The 25,281-nt window shown below is 37.3% G+C and overlaps 3 protein-coding genes across 5 annotated transcripts; 1 reads left to right on the forward strand and 2 right to left on the reverse strand.

Moving 5' to 3' along the window:
- The first annotated feature begins 689 nt into the window (after positions 1 to 689).
- Positions 690 to 4,172, forward strand: LOC136218315 (isoamylase 2, chloroplastic). Of its 2 annotated transcripts, none has more exons than XM_066005113.1 (2): positions 690 to 865; positions 1,268 to 4,172. In XM_066005113.1, the coding sequence occupies exon 2, from the start codon at positions 1,322 to 1,324 to the stop codon at positions 3,953 to 3,955; it is 2,634 nt and encodes an 877-aa protein (XP_065861185.1). In that variant the 5' UTR covers positions 690 to 865; positions 1,268 to 1,321; the 3' UTR covers positions 3,956 to 4,172. The 2 variants fall into 2 exon arrangements, with proteins under 2 accessions (XP_065861185.1, XP_065861186.1); XM_066005114.1 differs by having other exon boundaries at positions 1,284 to 4,172.
- Positions 4,173 to 4,448: 276 nt separating this feature from the next.
- Positions 4,449 to 8,705, reverse strand: LOC136218317 (protein PALE CRESS, chloroplastic). 2 transcript variants are annotated; one of them, XM_066005115.1, is made up of 7 exons: positions 8,418 to 8,698; positions 8,262 to 8,329; positions 6,702 to 6,896; positions 6,077 to 6,163; positions 5,840 to 5,890; positions 5,067 to 5,246; positions 4,449 to 4,892 (listed from the first exon to the last, which is right to left on the reverse strand). In XM_066005115.1, the coding sequence occupies exons 1-7, from the start codon at positions 8,524 to 8,526 to the stop codon at positions 4,659 to 4,661; spliced, it is 924 nt and encodes a 307-aa protein (XP_065861187.1). In that variant the 5' UTR covers positions 8,527 to 8,698; the 3' UTR covers positions 4,449 to 4,658. The 2 variants fall into 2 exon arrangements, with proteins under 2 accessions (XP_065861187.1, XP_065861188.1); XM_066005116.1 differs by lacking the exon at positions 5,840 to 5,890 and having other exon boundaries at positions 8,418 to 8,705.
- Positions 8,706 to 9,145: 440 nt separating this feature from the next.
- On the reverse strand, positions 9,146 to 24,616 carry LOC136218318 (mediator of RNA polymerase II transcription subunit 33B). Its single transcript, XM_066005117.1, has 12 exons — positions 24,190 to 24,616; positions 23,835 to 23,945; positions 18,750 to 19,097; positions 18,202 to 18,521; positions 17,986 to 18,077; positions 17,140 to 17,500; positions 14,917 to 15,127; positions 12,951 to 13,065; positions 12,704 to 12,865; positions 11,753 to 12,413; positions 11,313 to 11,519; positions 9,146 to 10,485 (listed from the first exon to the last, which is right to left on the reverse strand). Exons 1-12 carry the CDS (start codon positions 24,453 to 24,455, stop codon positions 9,365 to 9,367), a joined length of 3,975 nt encoding a protein of 1,324 aa, XP_065861189.1. The 5' UTR covers positions 24,456 to 24,616; the 3' UTR covers positions 9,146 to 9,364.
- Positions 24,617 to 25,281: the final 665 nt, after the last annotated feature.

A 25,281-nucleotide genomic window follows, 5' to 3' on the forward strand; every position in this document is an offset into this window, starting at 1 on the left:
AGGAGAGGGACGTCGATTACGCCTAACCTAACCAAATTCGTTTTTTGCTCTCCAATCAATGTCACCGTCCCTCTTTGTTGTTCTCCACCTTCGCTCAGTTGTTCGCCATCGACGATCGTCACTCAAACAGAGGTCAGGTGCAATGGATTTCAATAAGAGAAGGGGGAAGGAGTCGGTTGGATTACGTATATGTTTTAGGGGTTTTTCATTTTATATTCCTATGACACATATTATAATTTTTATTAGGGTTTAAAATTAATTTTAAATAGGTGTAATTTGTTAATTGGTGTTGAATTAATGGTATAGTGACTAGACTAACGACGTTATGCCAAATAAGCATAACGTTTAGATTAGGGCATTTTTGCTGAAATTTAGAAAATATAAGGATATATTTATGTGTTTATTTGATATAGGGGCATATGTGCTAAAACGGACAAATACAAGGACAAATATATGTATTAACCCTTTAATATTTTTAGCATTTATAATATTTAGCACTTAATTTTAAGTTTTATCATACGCTACCTTAATTTATATATTATAATGTTTGATTATTTTTTCTTTGAATAAATGTTTGATTAAAATTAAAAAAATAAAAAAAAAGATAAGCTTTTTTTAATTTAATTTAAAAAATAAATGTAGCGATTAAAGAATCGATTTTGAAATGTATGTCTAGTGAGTGAGTATTGAATGATTGAAATGGAAGGTAGTTATGGGGTATGGGGATGAGATTAGATGTTATTGGGGAAGCAGTGCAGTGCGACTAGGAATTCAACTCCGTTTCTTCAACCTCTCTTTTGATCCACTTCGCATCTTCACTCTCTTCTACTGCTCTCTCTCCATCGCAATACCTATTTTCATTACTGTAAGTTCTAATTTTCTCTTTTTTCTTTTTATGGGATTTCAATGCTTTCATTTCTGTATTTATAGCTTTATAACATCAGCCTCTTTCTTTCTACATTTTGCTTTTATTCTTTTCCAATTCATCTTAACCATAATGCTATCTCATTTTACAATGAAATTAAAAACCCATTCCGCTATATAAGATTTGAGAAGCTTTATTATTTCTTTGATAAATGTAATTTATGTGATCAGGTTGTTTTCTTGACATGATTCCGCTTCCATCTAGTAGGCGCTGAAATGGGGATTATTGTCCATATAATGCATTTATTGATTGAAATTTGATTCAAAGCCTGTGGAAATATACCTTCATTTAGTTTGTTTTTCTTTCTTTCTTAATGGAGTTGCTTGTTCTGACTTCAAACAGGACACTGTTTCTGCAGAAGATAGTCTCATATGATCAGCTTGCCGTCAAGAAGAAATGACAACTCTTCCTCCCCGGCTTCCGATTAGGCCATGCTGCTGTAACTGTGGAGTTACTGAGGCATCTAAATCGACAGTCTATGCGAATTGTCTCTATCAGAAAGAAGTCACACAAGGCTTTGCGAAAATGGTTGTAAAAAGATCCTTGGTTGGTGAATTCTCACAAAATTCCAGGACATGTTGGGGCCTTAATTTCAAGATATTTGCTGCAGCAGGAACTCCTGTTCGAAAAGCTGATAAAATATCTTCCACAAGCACTGAAGTTGATCAACTAAAAAAGGTATCAACTTATTTGTTTAGGACACAACTTGGTGGTCATGTGAAAGTTTTCGTTAAAAAGAAAAATTCCAATTACGTTGTGCACATCGAAGTTTCATTGGAACTGGGTACTAGCAACCATGACCTGATGCTTTTTTGGGGTATATATAGGTCAGACTCATCATGTTTCATGCCCTTGGATTCACAAAATTTAGACCCCGATGCACAGACTATGGTTACACCACTTGCACAGAATGCTCTAGATAGATTTGCAGTTGAACTGCAGTTTGAGGCGAAACAAACGCCTTTTTATCTTTCTTTTTTTCTTAAATATGCATTAAGCACTGATCCAAATGGCTCAGAAATCAGGAATCATAGAAAGGAAAATTTTTGTGTACCAATTGGTTTTAGTTCAGGGAATCCATATCCACTCGGTCTTTCCTTTTCGAATGATGGTTCAATTAATTTTGCATTTTTTTCAAGAAACGCTTTAGGTGTTTCCCTATGCCTTTATGATGACTCTACAACAAGTAAACCTGCTTTGGAGCTTGATCTAGATCCATATGTTAATCGATCGGGGGATGTATGGCATGCCTCACTAGAAGATGCATGGGCATTTACGAGTTATGGTTATCGATGCAAGGGAACAATTTGTCAAGGAGACACAGGTAAAGGTGATGGAAAGCGTGTCCTTTTGGATCCATATGCTAGAATCGTTGTTAATTCCATAGCAGATCATGGATCTTGTTTGTTGCCCAAGTATCTAGGACGACTGTGCAAGGAACCTGCTTTTGAGTGGAGTGGTGATGTCGGTCCAAATATGACTATGGAAAAACTCATCGTCTATAGGTTGAATGTGAAGCGTTTTACTGAACACAAGTCTGCTAAGGTATACAGCGATATTGCAGGGACATTTGCTGGTGTGACTGAGAAGTTGAACCATTTTAAAAATCTTGGTGTAAATGCAGTCTTATTAGAGCCAATATTTCCGTTTGATGAACAAAAGGGCCCTTATTTTCCATGTCACTTTTTTTCGCCATCAAATCTATATGGGCCTTCTGGTGGCTTTATATCTGCAATTACCTCAATGAAGGAGATGGTGAAGGAATTGCATGCCAATGGAATAGAGGTTTTACTAGAAGTTGTTTTCACTCATACTGCTGAAGATGGAGCACTGCAAGGAATTGATGACTTCTCCTATTATTATGCAAATAGGGATGTAGAATTGGAATCAAGGGATGCTTTGAATTGTAATTTTCCCGTTGTCCAGAAGATGGTTTTAGATAGTCTTAGACACTGGGTGACAGAGTTTCATATTGATGGCTTCTGCTTCATAAATGCTTCCTTTCTGCTTAGAGGATTTGAGGGTGAATATTTGTCTCGCCCTCCCTTGGTTGAAGCAATAGCTTTTGATCCAATACTCGCAAAGACCAAACTAATTGCAGACTGCTGGGATCCTGAAGACTTGATACCAAAGGAAATCAGCTTTCCTCATTGGAAAAGATGGGCTGAGGTAAATACAAATTTTTGTTTCGATGTGAGGAATTTTTTGCGAGGTAAAAGTCTTCTTAGTGACCTTGCAACACGACTCTGTGGGAGTGGCGACATCTTTTCAAGTGGTCGAGGCCCTGCTTTCTCTTTTAATTTTATAGCCAGGAACTCTGGGCTTCCTTTAGTTGACCTAGTCAGCTTCAGTGGTGAAGAAGTAGCCTCGGAGTTGAGCTGGAATTGTGGTGAAGAAGGAGCTACAAACAAAACTCTCATCCTTGAAAGACGACTTAAACAAATTCGTAACTACCTCTTTATTCTATATGTTTCATTGGGTGTTCCTGTTCTTAACATGGGAGATGAGTGTGGTGAATCATCTAGTGGCTCGGTTTCATATGGCGATAGAAAGCCTTATGATTGGAATGCCCTTTCAACAGGTTTTGGCACTCAAATGACACAGTTCATCTCCTACTTGAGTTCATTGAGAGCTAGGCGAAATGACCTATTTCAGAAGAGGAACTTCCTCAAGGAAGAAATTATAGATTGGCATGGAAATGACGGGTCTTCACCAAGTTGGGAAGATCCGTCCTGCAAATTCCTGGCCGTTCTGTTGGAGACTGATGAAGCAGAGATAAACTCAGAATGTTCCAACATAAATGGTGATATATACATGGCCTTTAATGCAGGTGGGCATTCAAAGAGTGTTATTCTACCCCCAGTTCCTGAAGGAATGGAATGGCATCGATTAATCGATACTGCCCTACCATTCCCAGGGTTCTTTACAGATAAAGGTGAGGCAGTTGCTGAGCAGATTGAAGGGCTAATTGCATACGAAATGAAATCTCACAGCTGCACTCTATTTGAAGCCAGTAATTTGGATGTTTGATTGATGCCTACTCTTCAATTCCAACTTTTAGAAGTTACTTGTAGAATGAAACCCATATAATAAACTGAAGTATTCATCTTTCCTGATGGGCTTGCACGGTCTTTTGTATATTTTGTGAAACTGAAATTTTGTTCTTAGTGTCTATAGTTGTGTAATAATATCCAAGCGTGGAAAACAATAACAACTTTTGCCAGCACAGACAAGGTTTTTTCTTTAATCTGAGATTTTTTTATTTAAAAAGGAACACGACTAAGTCCTTGGATATGCCCTGCATTGCAAAGTGTTACAGTATGTTCAGTTATCGACTTTCATACAGTTGGTTGCATTAACATTAATGTATTCAACTACTCATCATGTTCTTTTATTACATACCACCATCAACTACTTAACTGCAAAACCAACTGTTTCCACATCCGCTGTTAAAGAAAAAAAACAAAAAGATCGACAACTATTTAATTCCTCAAGTCGGAAGGAAACTGAGAGAAACTCACAATATCTAAAATAGCTTCATTGGGAATATATATGATAACAATCATTTACAAGGCACCAAAGTATTAAGTGTACAGCTTCATTGTCAAAATAACATAATTCTAATTCTACTTCAATGACTCTCCTCATGCATAAGCTATGTGTAACACTGGCTGAATGTGCTACTTCCTATGGCTCTCTTTAGTAATTATGAAAGAGGACAAAAGTTACATGGCTACCAATTCAAATTAATAGCCAGATCTAACAGAGCTTCTACTTTCCTTATTGTCCTTTGCCTCTCTTGTTGCTTCAACTTGGTTGCAACGGTTTCAGCATCAAACCCTTCTACATTCTGTGCTTCACTTTCCTCGTGCCTAACTTCCCGGAGCAAAGCATCAACCTCCCTGACAAAATCTACCCTCAAAAGAACATCATCTGCGTCCAATGGTGGTTGAAATGGCCCTTGATGCTGATTTACAGGAAAATTTGGCCAATTTAATTTAATTGAGTTTGTTTACAGTGAAGCAATCATGTGCAACAGTATATTAGATGACCATTTTTCGCAGAAACTAGAATTACTTTGCGTCATTTATGGACTTAAAACATGAAGTAATGCAAGAAATTTGTTTGCTTTTCAACTTACCTTATCAATGTCAAAACCTGCTGGAACAAGAATGCTAAACGGATCCTCTCGTGGGAAGGTGTTGATCATGCATTTTTTGCATTCTTTAAGCCATCCATCATCGTCAAACCCATCATGCATATTCAAAAGATCATTCAGCAATCTCATGGAAGGAGTTGCCTCTTGCTTCAGAATCTCCATCTAAAATGTCACAAATACATGGACCCTTAAGAAGCTGAAAAGAAAGCCAGACATTCAAAAGTAACTTCTGAACATTAACTTTAAGTATCATACTAAGTGCCAAGTATTTCAATGAAGTTTTTTTTAGGATAAAAGTATGAATCAAAACCATTTTTTATTCTGGTATGGGGGTATCAGAAAACTGAATGGCATTCACTATTTATCAAAATACTTCAACAAGCTGCACGCTGTTGTTAACAAGTTCAACCTTACTAGACCGTGGAAGCAGGCTCCATGGTATACAGAATTCGGAAAATAAAACCTTAATAAAAGTCACAAATACAAGTTGATCAAAACTCTGTCCTGGCCAATTCTCATAATAAATCTGTGACAACATTATCAAGCTTCAAGGAATATACATCATCCCTCCATACGTTCCAATAATTGATTTAAGTTCATCTCTCATGTATGAAACTAGAGTTTCTTAATTTCTATAGAAGCATGGCATGTAAAACACAACCAGAAAGTATAATTTCACTTTATTCCTAAAAAAAGAAATATCGTTTTCAGTTGATTCCTATCAGAAGCTGCTTACAATATGAACAGGAGCATACCTCAACCCTTCTGTATAAAAGATCAAGGCTTCTAATAGCATCCTTTTCATTCTGGAAAAAAATGGATGAATAACCGTGTCAATATGCATGAAGCGAAGTTCATGCTAATGCCTGATATTTGTATTCAGAGGATCATTCATCAAGGCATGGATATGCCACTCTTTGAGAATAAGCTATATGTTAGAAATATATCACTGGTAATCCTTGGGGATAATAAAGAAGATTTAATATACTCACATCACGCCGAGCAAGATCAAGGCGATTCCATATGACCATTAGTACAAGTTCATTCACTTCTCCATTTGCAACAGCTTCTTCAATTTTCTGTACAAAATCACGTTCAACAGTTGTTAGCATTCATTTTCCAACAGGGTTGCATGTCACATGAATTAATCAGGCTGTCAAAAGTTTAAGAGGACGAGGAGGAAAATAAGATATTTTTACTTTCCACCAAGAACATGTAATGTAACTATTAGCATTCTTCATATAGATAACAAATAAGGAAACATAACGAAATACATTCCTCATTTACAAAACAACTTCAGCATACAACAAAACAATTTCAAGTCAGACATCCACAGCTTTTGATGAAATATGTAGCTTAAGCACATTAAGAATGTCCAGTGGAAAACTTCAGACCATCTTATTACCAATATTTTTACACTAGTTTTTCAATCTATGTTGTTCCAAATGCAAAACCAGATGGATTTAAGAGGCTTGGCATTCAGCTATTTAATGTGCAAAATAAAACACACAAACACATAGGAATTCGAAACTGCCAAGGTTTAAAAAGTGCAGAACTGTCATTCAAAGCAAGTAAACTTCAGCTTGCATATTGGTAATTTATTTTTTGATTGATGACCTCTTCCACTTCTTCAGCAGATCTAATAAAACTTGAGACCAGTTTTCTTGCATTTCTAACATCTTCTTCAGGATATTCATTCAACCGTGTGCCAATGTCACGATATTCTTCAATCTTCCTTTCTTCTTCTTCATCTTCCAGTTGACGAAGCCGTTGCAACTCCTTGGACTTCTCTTGCTGTTGAGCTTGCCATTCCTAGAAGGAAGATTATTGAAATAGCAAGTTCAAAATAGATTAAAGAAGTATCTATTGAAATACAGTGCATGAAGAAACAAACTTTATTATCCATATGAAAACAACCATTTGCTTACCTACTCAAATGATTCATAACTTGCAGTGGAAGTTTTTCAGTAAAGATAGAAAGGCAATTAACATCATTTGATTGAAAATAAGGCACAAATGGAAAAGAAATTAACAATTAACAGTTCACTAAAGCATTAGCAACATTGCAATAAGATGAGAAGGGCTTTACAGGAAGTGATCATGACTAAACTCTTAGAAAATCTCTAAGGGGCTCTTAGTACACTATCTAAAAATAATATAAACAATTAACTCTTAGTCATTTAAGACATTAAAATACATGTCATCTCCAACAATCCGCCACATGCTCACTCCATATTTATTTTTTATCATTGAAGTTATTATATATTGTTATATTTACCAATAATGAGAGGAGAGAGACTCCTCAATAATAAATTATTAATAAAAAAATGAAATAAGGAGGGGACTAGGAAGGAAGAGAGACTCCTCAATAATAGAGACTCTTAGAAATTTAAGGATAAACTAAGAGGCTCTTGGAGTTGAATTTTTCCATAAACTCCTCAAAATTAAACTTAAGAGCCTAACAAAGTAGTCTCTTGGAGATGCTATTAAAACCCCATTTATATTAAACTGAAACTAAGAGCCTTATAAAAGAGCGAAAAAGGTTTCATTATCATAACTGAAAAAAAGGATTAGAGTCACAAAACGTTCAGATGTTTGTTCAGACCATAATATAAGAATCAAACCATCTAGTTGTGGGTCTTTCTGCGTATGGACATTTGCCACTATTCAAACAGTGCAGGGACTCCAAAAACTTAGGACTTCAAACTTTTGACAAATGAACCCACCAACGCATATAGGTGAAGTTATGACCTCAATATGCAATATTTTTATATGTATTTTAATTAAAAGAATAAATAAAATAAAAAAATCTGAATGGTGATAGTTCAGTGGCTCAAAAATGTTGTTTCCAGAACATTTTTTGGGATGGATAAAATGTGTTTCTATTGTGTGCATCTCTGGCTGCAGCAATTATGATTTACCTACCCCTTATTGTAAACCAAGGCAGAATACAATATTGTACTAAATCGGAACTGTATGTTAAGCTACTATTTCAGTATCCAAGGATTAGCATAAAAATATATACGCAAAAAGGAACAATAGACTGACTCAGTATAGCGGATAAGTAAACTGTCAAAATTGAAGGGAAAGATAAGGTAAAAGAACGCAAGAGAATTGAAACAAAGTTGAAAGCTTTAAGTTAACAAAACAAGAGAGAAGGGACATATCCAAACATACATCATCGTAATACTCTTTAGGCATTCCTTGTAGAATTGGTTCTTCTTTGCTTATGCTACTTCTCAAAACTGTGAATCGCCAAAAGTAAAGTCGAAATTAGGATATCCTTCTACTCTGATAACAGTACAACGTGCGTGAGCGGAAATGGGAACGAACCTGTGGCGGAGGGCCTTTTGGGCATAAAGAGAGGGATGCGAACATGACCATGCAAGGAAGGCCATGGTAAGACAACTGCTGACGTTAGCGACAACAAATTGGCGTCCATTTCTTTATCATCAGATAAATAAATTTAGAGTCTAAATACAGGACATCATCCGGAAAAAGAATGAGTGCAGAGCAGAGCGCTCAAACTTGAGAATTTTTCGTTTTGGGAAACAAAAGAATATTCTATTTCTTTTACTCAACCTTCATTTTAGTTTGGATTGAAGGACCAAAATACCAATACCCCGAGTCCAAAAAAAAAATACCAATACCCTATTCCAATTTACCGTATAAAATATTAATAACAAGAAAAAAATTGACAACCCTAATTTTGGAAATTTAATAGCACACAAACAAATAAACACCTAGCATAAAATTATGCTCTTAAAAGCGCAAGGATCTAATTGAAATCATCCAAATAGACGAAATTGGACTTTAACCCATTTTAGTTTCACAAAAGCAATTTACACATAAAATTTGCCTTACATGACTTGGAGTTGTTTTTATTATTCCTAGAAATAAGACCTTTCTTTTTTAGGACAAGGAAAAAAGGTTAACTTCATTATTCAAATCGACAATGCTAAACAAAACCAAAGGAAATTCAGGTGAAAAATGTCACAGATATAAATATCAAAAAATATATCAAGTGTCACCATATTTTAGTTTAATAAAAATTAATGAGGTTACTAAAATCAAAACAATAAAACTAAAAAAAAAAAAATGACATCAGCATCCGATACAACATGTGAAGCAAAAATCAGTAGAAAAATGGAAGAGCATTCTATTTTATGGCGATTTACACAGAAAATTACAACTTGAAGACATGAGATCAAACACCCTGCATACTCTACCTGATATTTATACATTGTTATTGCTATCTGCTTTTGACAAGAATGAATGAATCACAACGAAGTCTCAACAATAAGTTCAGCAGCTGCCCCCATTGCGTCAAGACCACCAAGTCCCAGCAAGACTACAGCCAATTCTTCCTCGTTCCATTGCCTCAATCCCTTGCTTAGTCTCTTCAGTAAATCAACATTCACCTCAACCACCCATGCTGGTGTGCAAGTCACAACCAAGCTCAGAAACCCGAAAATATATGATCGCGCAGTCGCCCAATCACAACCAAGAGATACTTTCCCATCTAATGCACTCGCCATAAATTCTAAGTGGCACTCAAGGACTTTCTGCCGTCGTTTTCGTGCTGGTGATTGAGAGTCAACACCCCATGCAAATGTCCCGCAAAGCACCGCAAAATACGCTAGTGCAAAACCACCAAGCATGGCAACTAGACCTCCAGATTGTCCTCCTTCCTGCTCTGACCCATGGGCTGATATGAACCAAGAGGGTAAGGTTTCTTTAAGCAGAGACTGAACCAAGCTCAATCCACCAGATATCCAAACCAAAGAAGCTCCAAGTGAAGCTGCAAGCTTGACACGTGTCATTGCAGCAGTAAGAGAGACTTTCCCATATCTCATACCATACTTGCTTTTCTTCAATTTCTCTATTGTCTCTCTAGGTAGTCCATTGTTTGCAATTTCTTTAACAGAATGCATTAGAATAGAGAGAATATTTTCTGTCAGGAACATGACATCCCTGACAGATCGATGCACTTGCAAATAAAGAATTCCAGGGGCAACAGGAGAAATACCCCCGGAGAAGTGAGAGCCAAAACCATGCCCTAGAAGCGCACCAACCCCTCCATTAGAAGAAATATGAGAGGTACTGAAACTGAGGATAGATGTGAAGCAACTCCTCAGTAACTGAACTACAGCATCACCATTATGGTGGAAGACAGTAGCAGAAGCAGAGAACACAAGAAAGTCACTCCACCGCTTTACCTTCTGTGCCCACAATGCAGCTATGATAGGCATGCATGGCCAGGGACAACCAGAAGCAAGAGCATTCAAAGCTGGGCCAACCACAACAAGGAATCTCTCAGATGCTTTATCAAGTCTGTAAGTGATTGTGAGGCTTACAAGAGCTGCTAACGGCAATGGAATTGTAGCTGGAGAGTTCCCCCCTGCAAGAGAAAACAAATTTAAGGCCTTCGCACTACTACTTTTTCTGATGGTTAGGGTTGTAGGGCGTTACAAAACCAAGCATGGGTTGATTGGTCCAACTACAGTCATATTTTATGCGAATTCAGATTTAGTCCATCTTTCACACATATGAAGTGTGTATGCATATTCAGTTTGCTATTGTCATGTTCAAAAGCATAGTTGTCAAATCAAGATTAGACTCGTGAATCGAAATCCTCATTTATGAATCATGGCCCGTGAATCGAATTGTAAGATTCAGTTCAAATTCATAATATTATATGATAACAAAAAAATGTATCACCTTCAAGAGCAATTTTATATTCCATATCTAATTTTTATGGTTTTCAAAACTACTAAAATGCTAAACACTTTTGACTCTACTCAATTAAAATGTTGAACTTAAAATATTACCATGACTAAGTGCAGATATGCAATTTTGATATGTCCAAAAAGAAACCATATCAACCAAGAACTTATTAATTTTTTATTCTTTAAACTTAAACCTTATTGGTTCCTTTCAATGTAAGTAGGCCACAAAGTCCTCTCCTTCCTATTTAGGACTTCTGGTTTTCCCCAAAAGTCAGCTGCTGCTTACTAACTAATTGTAAATTTTTTCACCTTTTTCAAGACTCGGCAGACTCGCCTTTCAGCCGATACAGCACCGAGTCTTGATCGAGTTCAATACTCCCTATAGAGAAGGCTTGAAACCTAGCTGACTCAACTCGTACGAGTTTGATAACAGTGTTAAAAAGAACTTCAAAGGTGTTCCAATGATAAGAAAACTAATCCAAGTAATTCAAAGAATTACCTACAGGAAGACTTGGAACATCAACACCAGTAGCAGAAAGGATTTTCTTTATCTGTTGCTCAACAGTGGATAAATTTGCAGCAGGGCTAGGCCAATCAGTCCCATTCATAAAAGCTGGTTTCCATATACCTCTTGTAACTTCAGCTGAAAGGAAGCTGACAATGGTAACCAAAGATGCAGGTAGAAAATCAGCAAGATCTTTAAGTCCTGTAATAGAGAAGTATGGGCTAAAATAGATTAGACAAAAGAATGGGAAATTAAATTGAGGCGTCATGCATAACTTCCATATTCTCTAAGAACTTAGTAATCCCCTCTCCAGTCCTCACCATCCCTCAAAAAAATTTTCTCTCCATTCCTCGGTTGTTCCCTATATAGGCTGCCTCCCCAAACAAAAATTGAACTTGATGAAAAGAATGATTTCTTAAGCAAATTGAACAAACCTGTAGCCAGTTCACGTGGAGATAATTTCCCATGGGCACAAGCTGTCAAAGCAGCATCAAGAGCAAAAGGAATGGCTTCTAGAATATCCCATGCAGGGACTTGAAGTCTAGCATAAGCTTCCTCAGCTCCAGGTCCAGATGAATTACTACTTCCAGAAGTTGTAGAAGCCAAAGGCTGAACGTTTCGATTTATCCTTTTGAACATCATATTGAGAACTGCATCAACAAGCTGGTGAACAGGTGTACCATGTACAAGACCAGAAAACGTGGAAGCAATACATTCAAGATGTTGACGGTACCAGAGTTCCAGTTTTGGAAAAGAATCAATGAATATGGGTTCTAAAGATAAAGTTAAATATTTTGAGAATCTCCTACTTTTGATACGATCCCCAGGCAAAGTTCCAAAAGATGATAATTGGGAGTTCCGTAATAATAAGAGGTACTCAGGGCCTAGTTGGGAGCCCACTGGTGTTTTATCTCTCATGACATTTTCAAGAGGTGGATGATGAAACCTCCACAGCCTCACCAGAAGTGTGAATGCAATGGAGAACACTGAATGAGAAGAAATTTCTTCCCCGGATGGAAGGGTCCAGGAGACATTGGGAACACATGAACCAAAGACCTCACAGACAGGCATCAATGCACCTGCAAGTAGTGGAGCCTGGCAAGAAATGCGAAAAACAATAGGTTTGGTAAGAAGGCTTAGACGCTTTCCAATCATCTTTATGGTTAGGTATCTGCAAACTTTTTACATTAATTTCCTTTGAGCACAAGCATGCTTCAATGGCTTGAGATAGGTGAATAGTATAAAAGTCGACCATATTTGGAAAATAGTAAATCTTTAACAAATTCTCTTTTCAGACACGCATCCCTTTTTTTATTTTTCTTTTTTTCTTCAATGCTACACAAATACTGCTCACTAAAGGAACTTATAGTTAAAACACAACTTACCAAACCATGTATGGATACAATCTGTACGCAATCCACAGATGATATACCAACAAGAAGAACATGCAAAAGCTGAGCATAATCAATCAAGTGGCTCTCACTCCCAGAATAATCAGGAGGAATTGGAGGTGACAACAAATTTATAATAAAAAGCATGGTATGTTCCTGTACATGTAAAAAAAAATTAGATTCTCAAAAACTCTAGGGGGTGGAAAGAGAGACAACATCTAAATGACATCCAAACTATCACCTGTATGTTCCAACCACGGACAAGAGATGCTCCACAAAGAATGGTAGCAGCAGATATCTTCTCATCTTTAGATCCACTGACTGCAACCTCATATACTTTCTCTATCTCCGGTAAGCTTCCATCAAATCCATGAGCTTAAATTCAGTTGCCATACCACTGGGTAAATTTATAAAAAAGAGCATCTGATATACCTGGCTTCAGGAAAAAGAAGTGTATAACTGAAGACCAGGATCTATTAGGAAGAGAGTGGATAGAAAAGTGACAAAGAGGGAAGAAGTCTAGTACTAATTCTCAGGAAAACCTAATAATTCTGCCAGCCATATTTCACATACACATACAATTCGCCTATGGTTTTTTCTTTTTCTTTTTCTTTTTTCTTTTTTTAATCATGGACAAAAGGATGACTGTTAGTTCAATTAAAAGTATAAAAACATTTTGAAACATTAACTTGCATTCTGCGAGTGATCAAGACAATTTGGAAGCAGATAAGGTACAATAGGATAATATAACAAACAAATACAGAAGTATTGCCTCATGTTTATATTTGGAACTAGACAAGATAAAATAAAAGATACAAAACCAAAAAATGAAATGAAAAAGTAATTAGCTCTTTTTTCCTTTTTACAAAACCCCAACATACTATTTAATAATTAAATAGTGGATTTACAAAATTAATTCATAATTTGAGTCAATACATAAAAAAATTACCTTCACTATTTTATTGTATTTGTTTTGACGATAAATATATCTTATATCAATTCTTTTTCTAATTGTTTGTTTATAAATTATAATTTAAAGAGTTTTTTTTATTTTTATACTTTATAAAACAGAGAGGGCGAGCCTTGGCGCAACGGTAAAACGTTGTTGCCGTGTGACCAGAGGTCACGGGTTCGAGTCTTAGGAGTGGCCTCTTGCCAATTAAATTGGCAAGGGAAGGCTTGCCCCCAATACACCCTTGTGGTGGGACCCCTCCCCGGACCCTCGCTCAGCGGGGACGCGTAATGCGACCGGGCCGCCCTTTTTTTTTTTTTATACTTTATAAAACAGCTGCACAGGTTTCCATGCCATGTGGATGAAGTCCTAACTTTGCTGCCACCTCTTGCAATGCACGAGCTATACTAATACTATCCTAACATAAGTTGCCAAAGATCATATAAGAGAAAACCTACAAGGTATTATATTATTTTAAAAGGAATTGGAAGAAAGGACGAACGAAAAGATACAGTATTTCAAGTGAGAAAACACCATATCGTGCTCTTCAAGTTTTCCCAAATAGAAATCAACCAAACGTAAAAACATGCAATTGCTTTGTCTATCAAGAATAAAAGGGAATTCGATGAACCAGTGCTGGTAAAGTTTGTTTGTCCCTCAGCAAAGTGAAAAAAGAATAAAGGCTGGGGAAAAGGCAAGACCAGCTTTTTATCCAGACATATACGCACACCAAACATGAGACTAAAGAAGTGTACTGTGTAGTGCCATGTAGCAAACAAAGCCTAAGGCATACGCCAGCCATAGCAAATCTTTACACAGGTAGAAGACCCAACTTAGTATTCTTAAAAAAAGGGTAACTCCATGCACAAGGATTCAGAAAATACTAGGTAAGCGAAATGATCATTACATGGAAATGAAACAATGTGAACAAAAGCTCTTAAGTTAACTGACAGTTCACTATTATACTTGGGAATTTGGAACACCGTGACAAAACCAATAGGATTTGATCAACTAAAGTGACCTTAAATGTCTTTCTAGTTGCAGTAAGGCTTTTATTCACATCCATCCAAGAGGGGATCAACTAAAGTAGCCTTAAATGTCTTTCTAATAGCAGTAAGGTTTTTATTCACATCCATCCAAGAGGGGTAGGCAGTGGTTGTACTGAAAACAAGAATACCTCCTACTTCGCTACAACCCATACCATCAAAACATAACACATCCACCCAAACAAAATAATATACAACTGGCAGCATACCTGGAAGCCGGAGTTGCCACCAATGTGCTTATCATCGAGGGGGTCAGAGGTGACCCTTTCATCAATGATGACCAGCCAGGCACTTGACCAAGAACACCACGAGGTATTTGATTGGAGTGCGCATTCACATACCCAGGCCAAAAATAGGCTGATGTATCTAATAGTTTTCTTGCAATACAAGCCTCAACAATCAGGTGCCTCATATTACCAGCTGCAAACATACCAAATAAAAAGGAAATTAGAAGGATATAAGAGCCTGAGGATAAAACTGTGGAATATAAGCCAATATTGGAAAACCTAAAAAGAGCTATATATAAATATCCATGGAAAATAACAAATGAAAGTGGCACAGGGAGAAGGAAAAGAAAAGTTAAATATCAGAATTTGGATCCTCAAAGAAACAGAGACATCAAAAGAATGTTGAAAGGAATAGCATGTAGAGCAGTGATGAGGAAGAGGAGAGCTTGTCAGCAAACTAGTCAGATAAAGTGAAACCACTCAACAAATTCAAGACAATAAAACCCACGAAAGGATCATTGCCGCACCAATTTTATGATAAAGCTACATAAATGAGGATTTTCTCAAAGCGAGAGCTCAAAAATGCTTTTTGGACTAAATTTTTTTGGTTCAGAGATGCCATGGTGGAGCTATGAAGTAAAATCAACAGTGTCTTTTAGTTTCTCTATGAAACACTAAGTGGGTGTTTGTTTCAGGTTTTTCAAATCTACTTTTAGCTTTTCACTCCAAACAATAGATAGTATAGTGTTTGGTTAAGTTTCATAAAACAGCGGCATTTAGCTTTTTTGAATGAAGTAACAGATGTTTAGAGCTTGTCAGGAAAAGCACCTTTTTGGAAATTTTCATGAAAAGCTTTTTGTATTTATTTGATTTTTGACAAAATTACCCTATCATATTTTCACAAAACACGCTGCCCTGCTGAATAGTATCTCTATTCCACAGATGCTTTTTATTCCTTGTTAAATAATTCAAATGATACTGATAATAATGAAAATCATGAGAATACTGGAGCAAATCGGATGAATGTATTGAGAGATCTAATTGCTTATTAAAGGCGCAAGGCGCACTAAGGCGCAAGGGGGTCCTGGAGCCTTGGCGCAAGGCGCAACTTAAGGCGCGCGCCCGAGTGACCCGAGGCGCACACAAAAAAAATATCATAAATTCATAATACTAGTCACAAATAATCACAAATAGTCAAATAACAACAATAAAACCATAAAATGCATGAGTTAAGTTCTAGTTAACTACTAAGGCATGAGTTAACTGTTGCGATATGTGAAGTAAAAACTGTCGATCTTTGTCTATCCATGCTTTTCTTTTATTTTCTAAACTTAAAAGACCCTAAAATACCTTAACCTTAAAATACCCTCAAAACCCTAAGTACCCTCAACCCTAAAATACCCTAAAATACCCTAAGGTAGCTGAGGCGCGCGCCTGACTGACCGCGCCCGCCTTTGTGCTCCAGAGGCGCTAAGGCTGGAGCCTTAGCCGAGGCGCGCCTTTAACAACTATGATTGCTTCTAATCTATGGAGAGCCAAAAACAATTTTCGAAGTAAAAAATAAGGAATTAAGGGTCAAAATGACCCCTAAAGTTGGCAGTCATGATCAATTTAACCCAAATCGAAGTTTAGGTATCAACTCAGCCTTGAAGTTGGCAACATTTGACAAATTAGCCCAAATACAATCAGTCTTAAGACCAAAACTTTATAAGATCCGGGGGCTAATTGATCAAATATTGCCAACTTCACGGCTGAGTTGATACTTAAACTTCGAGCTGGACTAAATTGATCTTGCTTGTCAACTTTAGGGGCCATTTGCCTTTCATTATTAAAAACAAGTAACAGAATTTCTTTAATATAGCTATGTGAACTTTGAAAAAAAGTAATAATATAGACATATTTATAAGTTGTTATTTATGAATATTTTTTATTTTTTAAAATTATCTTATTATCTAGATCATTTTTACTAACAGTCGTATAATATTTTTATTTGTATAATTATTATATACTAATTTAAAACATACCCTTATTAGTCTTTTGACATTTTAACAGCATAAGCTCATCAAAGATTTATCAAACACTACTTATCAATCAGCTAAAGTCTAACAACAACAACTGCAATCTAACAACTGAACCGAACAGACCCAAAATCTCCAATAAATAAAAAAAAAAAAAACTACAATGCAGAAAAGTATAATTGCTTACTACAGTTAATAGGCATGTCATTCATGCTAATGCTTTCGTAACAGCCATTGCCACTGTTGACGCCTGAGATAAACAACATAGCTTTAGCAGCAGCTTGATTGGCTACAGAACTAACAGACTGTGGTGGAGTCAACAAGCCATCATATTCGCCCAGAAAATGCAATGCAGTAATCAGACCCTGGTGGCATTTTCCAGGACTCTGTTTCTCTTTCATTGGGCTAGTGGGGTTCTTTTCAGTTTCATCAATCAGTTCTCCTTCCTCTTCCTCAATAATATTAGCCACAACAAGTGTTGTTATGGACAACAACATGCACAAGCAAGTATCAATACGAGGTACAGGACCCTCACTGGGCTCCCTTTCCTAAAAGTGCAGAAAAAATAGACTGGTCATAGGAATAAATCAATAAAAGTGGTGTGTAAATTTCTCAAAAAGAATCATAAAATTCCAGAAGAGCATTCAACACTATACATCCTTCAAGCTGATAGCATGTGTGTGTTTTTCTCATATATCACAGTTAGCTGGGAATTGTTTCAACATGGTCCGCCAAAGAAAAAATTTGGGAGTGCAAAGGAGCAACAAAACCACAATTCTTGTATACATAACCATATTCAAACTCATTTCAAAGACTGCATTTCAGATAACAGTTAACATAGACTTAAATAAATAATGTGTTCTTCCAAAACTCAAAGCACCCAACTTGCAAAGCGAATTGGAACAGAAGATTTTCTAGAAAAAAAAAAGAAAAGAGAAGCAACATTTATCAAACTTTCTAAGCTACTTTTTCCAAGCAATGATCCAAATCAGATTTTTTTTTTGTTTTGTTTTAAGTTGCCATGAATCCTTACCCTTTGAACAAGCCTTAGAGATGCAATCCATAGACCTAGAAAAGTATCATGCCACGTGGTACAATTTACAGCTTGCAGAGCTTTTACCAAACCTGCAAGATCAAGTCCGGATCAACAAAATTCCTCAAAAGATACAAATACTCCTGTCCTTACCATATATTTTAGCACTAAAAAAACAATAGGTTGTCCTGTGTTTCCAGACATACTGAGTTATACCAGTAAGATTTTCGACTGCACTGATTGCTGGAACTTGTGATCCGTCCATGGCATCTTCCAGAAGCAGATCAATTGGAAGCCATAGCACAGACCAACTAGCCCCATGACACTGACCAGCAGAAGATATTAAAGATCCAGAAGACATGACAGCTTGAAAGTCTTGCAGTGATACTTTTTTGCAGTCCTTGGACAAAAGTTTCCGTGTATCGGATGTTAACTGCAGAAGTATCTCCGGGGTTATGAGTTTCGAATTCCTCAAGGAAGCTGAATGTGCTGCAAGCAATTGCACTCGTTGAATGAAGGCTCGCCATTGTGAAGGTCTGCAAAAAAAATTATATATATATCAATATTAATGATTTTTGTTCGTCCAATTTGACATGTTTGTTAAATTTCTAATACAGATAAACTGAAAAGGTTCCATTAGATAAATAAAATACATTCAACGGGCATTCTGAAGTGAATGTTATGTTATCAATCATTGTCTACATCTCCCATCAGCCAGTCTCAAATATGAAGCACAAAATAAATGAGTGAACATAAATGCTTACAAGTTTTGGCGTGCCAAGAAGAGAATCCGGGCAGTTACTTTATTTTGCAGAAACTCTCCAATTAGTTCTACAGCCATAATTGTATTAACTTTTTGGAGCCCCTCATGATTGTCATTTCTCTTCTCATCAAAACTTTCATGACCATCTATTTCCATACCTTGACTGCTAGTTAACCATCTAGACTTCTTTTCTAAAGTAAGATCTAGTAACCTTTCGTCATCCAATGTGGCATCAAGCAATTGCCACACAACTGAAAACACAAATTCAACCAGAAGAAGCCCAGGTTCACACATTTGATGACCAAATAAATGGGAAAGATGAAGAACATCATCTACCGATTTCATAATCCTGCAATTGTATTATATATATTATGAGTATCTTAGAAAATATGTGGATGAACAAGAATAACAAAAAAAAATTAAAATAATTGAAATGGCCTTTTAAAACTCCGCCTGTGAGGGTCACTTGGTGGCCTTTACAGCCGGTCCCAAGCCCGGACAAAGGAGGAGGGTTGCGGTAGGTTTGTGGCGGCCAGCGTAAAACTTAGCCACATCTTATGACATGAACCATAATATAAATACCGTTGGGGCGTTCCCTACTCAGCGACGCGCTGCACTTCCTAGACCCGGGTGTAGTGATAAATGTGCAAGGGTTGCTAGGTCGTCGCCCCGAAGCGGCGCGCCACCCCAGGACCCGGGGGTGGTGTCAAATATGCAAGGGTTGCGGGTAAATAAGCTAGTCCACGGTAATGGTAGGGGTAAGGGTAGTAGGTTACGCTTTGGGACATGGAACATAGGTTCTTTGACAGGAAGATTAGCTGAAATTGTAGATGTTATGAAGAGGAGGAGAATAAATATATTATGCCTACAAGAAACCAAGTGGGTTGGAGCCAAGGCTAGAGAGATAGCTCCTTGGGGTTATAAGCTTTGGTACTCATGAAAGGATAAGGGTAGAAATGGAGTAGGTATTCTTATTGATAGGGAGTATATTGATGAGGTAGTAGCGGTGTCTAGGAAGAGCGATAGAATTATGAGTGTTAAGCTAGTGATAGGGGATGAGGTTGTGAATGTCATTAGTGCATATGCGCCACAAATAGGATTAGATGTGTCTATAAGACAAGCTTTTTGGGATGACTTAGAGGAAGTGGTGCAACAGGTTCCTAGGGATGAAAAAATGGTACTAGGGGGTGATCTCAATGGACACGTGGGTTCTAGGCGAGATGGGTTTGAGAGTGTTCATGGAGGGTATGGTTTTGGAGATAAGAATGAAGCAGGAAATGATATTTTGGAATTCGCATCAGCCTATGACTTGAGTATCATGAACACATGGTTTATGAAGAGAACATCCCACTTAGTGACTTATCGGAGTGGCGGTAATGCGAGCCAAATTGACTTCTTCTTAGTAAGGAGTGCTTGGAGAAAGAGTTATATTGATTGTAAGGTGATCCCTGGTGAGAGTACGACAACCCAACATAGAGTAGTGGTGCTAGATTTTCGAAGTAGGAAATGTATAAGAAAACAAACACCTCAAGTAGAGACTAAGATTAAGTGGTGGAAATTGCAAGGGGAGAATCAACAAAAATTTGTGGATGAGATGACCAAAAAAGATATTTGGACTTGCAATATGGATTCAGATATAGATTCGATATGGAATAAGATGGAGCATAGTATAAGGGAAGTAGCGAAGGAAGTTCTAGGGGAATCTAAAGGTAGCATGCCACCGGGTAAGGACACATCTTGGTGGACAGAAGAAGTACGACAAGCAGTAAAGAGTAAGAGAGAATCCTATAAACTATTGGGGAAATGTAGGAGTGACGAGAACTACGAAAAATACAAAGAGGCTAAAAGGGAAGTAAAGAAGGTCATACGAGATGCTAGAGCAAAGGTGAATCGGGATCTGTATACAAGATTGGATACGAAAGAAGGGGAAAGAGACATATATAGAATTGCTCGGATGAGAGATAGGAAGACGCGAGATCTCGGAAAAGTTAAATGTGTGAAGGATGTGGACCAGAAAGTCCTAGTTGGAGATAAGGATATCAAGGAACGATGGAGGTCCTATTTTGATGACTTATTTAATGGAGATCGCCAACAAGATGTTGGAGATATAAGTATCCATCACGATATGATAAATCATGAATGCCTGCGGAGAATTCAAAAGGGTGAAGTCAAAATGGCATTAAGTAAGATGAAGTTGAAGAAAGCAGTAGGACCTGATGGCATCCCTATTGAGATTTGGAGATGTTTGGGAGAAAGAGGAATCGAATGGTTGACGACGTTCTTCAACAAAATTTGGAGAAACAATAAGATGCCATCAGAATGGAGGAAAAGTATCTTAATCCCTTTGTATAAGAACAAAGGCGATGTCCAAGATTGTGCCAACTATCGGGGAATCAAATTAATGAGTCACACTATGAAACTTTGGGAGCGAGTGATTGAACAAAGGCTAAGGAGGACGGTGAAGATCTCGGAAAACCAGTTTGGCTTTATGCCGGGAAGATCAACTATGGAAGCCATCCATCTAATGAGACAATTAATGGAGCACTATCGAAATAAGAAGAAAGACTTGCATATGGTTTTCATTGACTTGGAGAAAGCATATGATAAGGTACCAAGGGAAGTACTTTGGTGGGCCTTGATAAGGAAAGGCATTTCGCGGAAATATATTGACATCATAAAGGACATGTATGAGGGAGTATGCACGAGTGTACGTACTAGTGTTGGGAAAACTGAAGAGTTTCCTATTACGATTGGAGTGCATCAAGGTTCCGCACTAAGCCCATTTCTTTTTGCCATCGTTATGGATGAACTAACAAGTTCACTTTAAGATGGTATACCATGGTGCATGCTGTTTGCAGATGATATTGTGTTGGTTGATGAGACGAAAGAAGGAGTGGAGATGAAGTTGGAACTATGGAGGCAAACTCTAGAATCTAGAGGTTTTAAGTTGAGTCGAAGTAAGACAGAATATTTGGAGTGTAAGTTTAGCGGCCGTAGGAGTAGGGAGGCAGGGACAATCACCCTAGATGGGAGAGTTGTTCAGGCCTCGGATTGCTTCCGGTATTTAGGATCTATTATCCAAACGGATGGAGAAGTAGATGGAGATGTTGCCCATAGGATTAAAGCTGGTTGGTCGAAGTGGAAGAGTGCTACGGGTTTCCTTTGTGATCCCGGCATGCCTAATAGATTGAAGGGAAAATTCTACCGGACGGCAATTAGACCAGCATTGTTATATGGTACGGAGTGTTGGGCAGTGAAACACTGCCACATCCATAAGATGTCGGTGGCGGAGATGCGTATGTTGAGATGGATGTGTGGTCACACGAGAAAGGACCGGGTGCGTAATGAAATAATTAGGACAAAAGTAGGGGTTACATCTATTGAGAATAAAATGAGAGAAAACCGACTAAGGTGGTTTGGCCATGTGAGATGTGAGACGTAGAGCGCTTGATGCGCCGGTTAGGAGAACCGAAGAGTGGCAAAGGGATGTAGTGGTGAGGGGTAGGGGAAGACCTAAGCAAACTTGGAGGAGGGTGATCGAGAGTGATATGAGTTTATTGGGAATTGAGGAAAATATGGTAGTGGATAGGACGGAGTGGAGGGAGCGAATCTGTGTCGCTGACACGACTTGATTTTCACGGTTTTATATGATGGTTCATGTTAGCCGACCCCGAATCATTTCGGGACTAAGGCTTTGTTGTTGTTGTAATTGAAATGGCCTTTTAAGGATTTATATATACAACTGAGCAAGCAATGCAATCCATGCAGGCTTCCCAAATGGAAAAACAATTTCTACAAAGGATAAATTCTATCAGAGAGGGAAAATGAAAAACAGTTCCTTGCTTTCACGGGATGTAATCATAATTAGCATCAAAGTTAGCAAAAGAGTATTCAAAAATTCTAATAGTTGAACTATTGCAGTTTGTAAACTGTAGAAAATTAAAAATTGGAAACAAACAACCTCTTTAATTATAGATTATAGATTTAATTTTGAACTTTAACCATATAATCCTGAACAGTAATATGGTTGCAAATTGCTCCAATCACTGCATATGATTGCTAAATATGATTGCTTGTCAAGCAATCTATCAAAACTGCAAAAGCATGTTTAAGATAACTCTGCCACGCTTCAAGTAAATTATTTACTATAGTACCACTAAAATGATTCCAATATGAATTAACATTAGAGTCGGAGAACATTTTTAATTTTCCTCCAATCACATATACATTTAGCAGAAACAATTATTGGGAAGTAGAGTTTTTTTTTTGAAATAAAGGAAGTAGAGTTACTAAGCAAGAAGTTCCACAGAAAGAGCATCTCTAATTGTTGGGGTGGCTAGAAATGCAACATCCGCTTTTCTAGCCACCCCCCATTCTAGAGACAATTCTCTCTAGTGGCTAACAATTATTATTATTAGATAAATATTAATAATTTGGCTATATTTATCAAAACAAAAAAGTTCCAACTGTTGCTATATATATGACCGTTGGAATTCATATTTATTGTTTGATTTTTTAAGTCAGAAATGGTTAATTGGCAAAGAAAATGTTGTTGTGGTTAGTGGGCCCCACAAAACTGACCGATAAACACACAACTCCAAGTGTGAGACACGACTCACTGGAATTTGCAGAAAAAGCTTCCATGTTTTTCCTCCATCTCGTGGGTGTCGTTCTCAGCCCCTCTCCACCGCGTGACTTCTTAACTTGCATGGAACAATCCCAGCAAGTCACCAATTCTGGCGACTCCTGCCTTCTAGGGACTTCCCTGATGGCATCTCTAGTGGTTGGCAACTGATCAGCAATTTTTTGTAATTGCAAATCAGCCTCATTAAGACCACTAGAGATGCTTTAACCAATCCTCAGGTTCAAAAATCCAAATTCCTGTTCTAATATGTCATTGTTTTTCTTTCTAGCTTTTTGTTTACCATTTACGAAAAGGTTGTGGTCAATTAAGTCCTCCACCAAGTACAGCAATATGCGATGACATACTGCACAACCATATAGGAATCCTCGAATATAGCATAGGCGATTGTCATTCATAGAAAACGAGAAGCCAAAAATAAAATAAGATTGTAGGGAAACTTACATGGAATAGTTTGGGCCATGGATTTGAGATGCAAATGAAAAAGCATGTCTCTTAACTAGTTCCATATAAAGTCTATAAGCAGCTGGTTGAAGCCGTCTATTTGGAATCACCCTGTACCGATATAGAATAAAACCAACATTAAATCTAACAAAGTAATTGCTATTTTCTGTAAATGTGTAGTATTTGCATCTATAGTGCATTAGTACCAAAAAGAACACAAAAACAACAACACCGGTTTGAAAGAGAAAGAAAGGACAAGAATAACATAAATTAGGTCCCCACCGCCCATTCGACATCCATATGGAAAAACAGAAGAAACAAAAATGCAAGTAGCGTGGATGCGGTAGTAACTAACCTGGTAGAGAGAAGAGCGAGGACAAGCATGGGAGGAGCAATGTTGACGGCCAAAGCCTTCTCGAGGAACTTCCACGTGATTGGCACGTGGTTTTCGAAGCAGATGTGAGAGACGAGCAGGTGGGCCAGCTCCGTCGACGGCAAGGATAGTCCGGCAGAGTTGAGAATAGAGCTGAGCTGAACCGCCCAAAGGACGGGATCAGTATTCTTGTCCTGCGCCGACTTGGTGAGTTCGAGTACCGAGTCCCATACACTCGGCTGCGCCATCACGGTGCTGTTGCTTACGAAAATTGAAGCGAAGTAATTATATGAAAAACGACATGGAGATGGACTACACACGGAAGAAAAAGGAAATTGACGAGAAGAGTTTCGACTGTTGGCGTATGCAATCGTGTTTGTACTGCTCAAAGAAAGTCATCAAAGGCTGGCTGGCTTCTAAAGAATGATTGAAATGAATGGGACTAAGAAATTTTTTTTTTTTTTTTTTGTCACTATCAATTATTTGAGGTTAAATAATTAACATATACATTTTTTCTTAGAATGATTTTTATTCTGAACATAATATTAGGTTGTTGTTTACTAAAATTGAAAATTAAGTACTAATAAAAATAATTACTTAAATTTTTTAAATGTTACAAATGAGTAATAAATAAAAAAATATTAAATGATCATATTAAAATATTAATTAAAATACTTTAACTTAATTAAATATTTTAAGTAGGAGAAGAATTGTAATATCAAAAACACTTGATATAAGTAAGTGATGTTTAAGTTCCAAACCAGTACTTTAAGCAATATTTTGAGAAATAAATAACCAAATTTGAACTTATAATTCTCTGATTCTATAATTAGAGAAAAGAAGCCATAATAAATGATTCCTGGATAAAAGTACATTTAGTTGAAACCCATTAAGTAAATCATCACTTCACTTTCTTCTTTATGACAAGTGGGGAAAAGGGAAATCTATTATGTGTATTAGCTCAATGATAAGTGGAGAAAAGCATGTTAACTCAATCTCATGGACCCATTTGACACTTGCTGCTTCCGAATCTCCGACACAATGTGATTCACATTCCTGAAAGCAGCAAACTCA

Source organism: Euphorbia lathyris, chromosome 2 (genome assembly GCF_963576675.1).
Source record: "Euphorbia lathyris chromosome 2, ddEupLath1.1, whole genome shotgun sequence".
Lineage (NCBI taxonomy): Eukaryota > Viridiplantae > Streptophyta > Magnoliopsida > Malpighiales > Euphorbiaceae > Euphorbia > Euphorbia lathyris.

Bases quoted from the DNA above. Each gene is read 5' to 3' on its own strand.
- LOC136218315 (XM_066005113.1), top strand. From the start codon at position 1,322: ATGACAACTCTTCCTCCCCGGCTTCCGATTAGGCCATGCTGCTGTAAC.
- LOC136218317 (XM_066005115.1), bottom strand. From the start codon at position 8,526: ATGGACGCCAATTTGTTGTCGCTAACGTCAGCAGTTGTCTTACCATGG. The intron at 5,247-5,839 runs GTATGCTCCTGT...GTGACATTTTAG, and splicing joins TTTTATACAGAAGGGTTGAG to ATGGAGATTCTGAAGCAAGA. The intron at 4,893-5,066 runs GTAAGTTGAAAA...CCTGTAAATCAG, and splicing joins CAGGTTTTGACATTGATAAG to CATCAAGGGCCATTTCAACC.
- LOC136218318 (XM_066005117.1), bottom strand. From the start codon at position 24,455: ATGGCGCAGCCGAGTGTATGGGACTCGGTACTCGAACTCACCAAGTCG. The intron at 23,946-24,189 runs GTTAGTTACTAC...ATATCGGTACAG, and splicing joins CTCGCTCTTCTCTCTACCAG to GGTGATTCCAAATAGACGGC. The intron at 19,098-23,834 runs GTAAGTTTCCCT...ATACAATTGCAG, and splicing joins CATGGCCCAAACTATTCCAT to GATTATGAAATCGGTAGATG.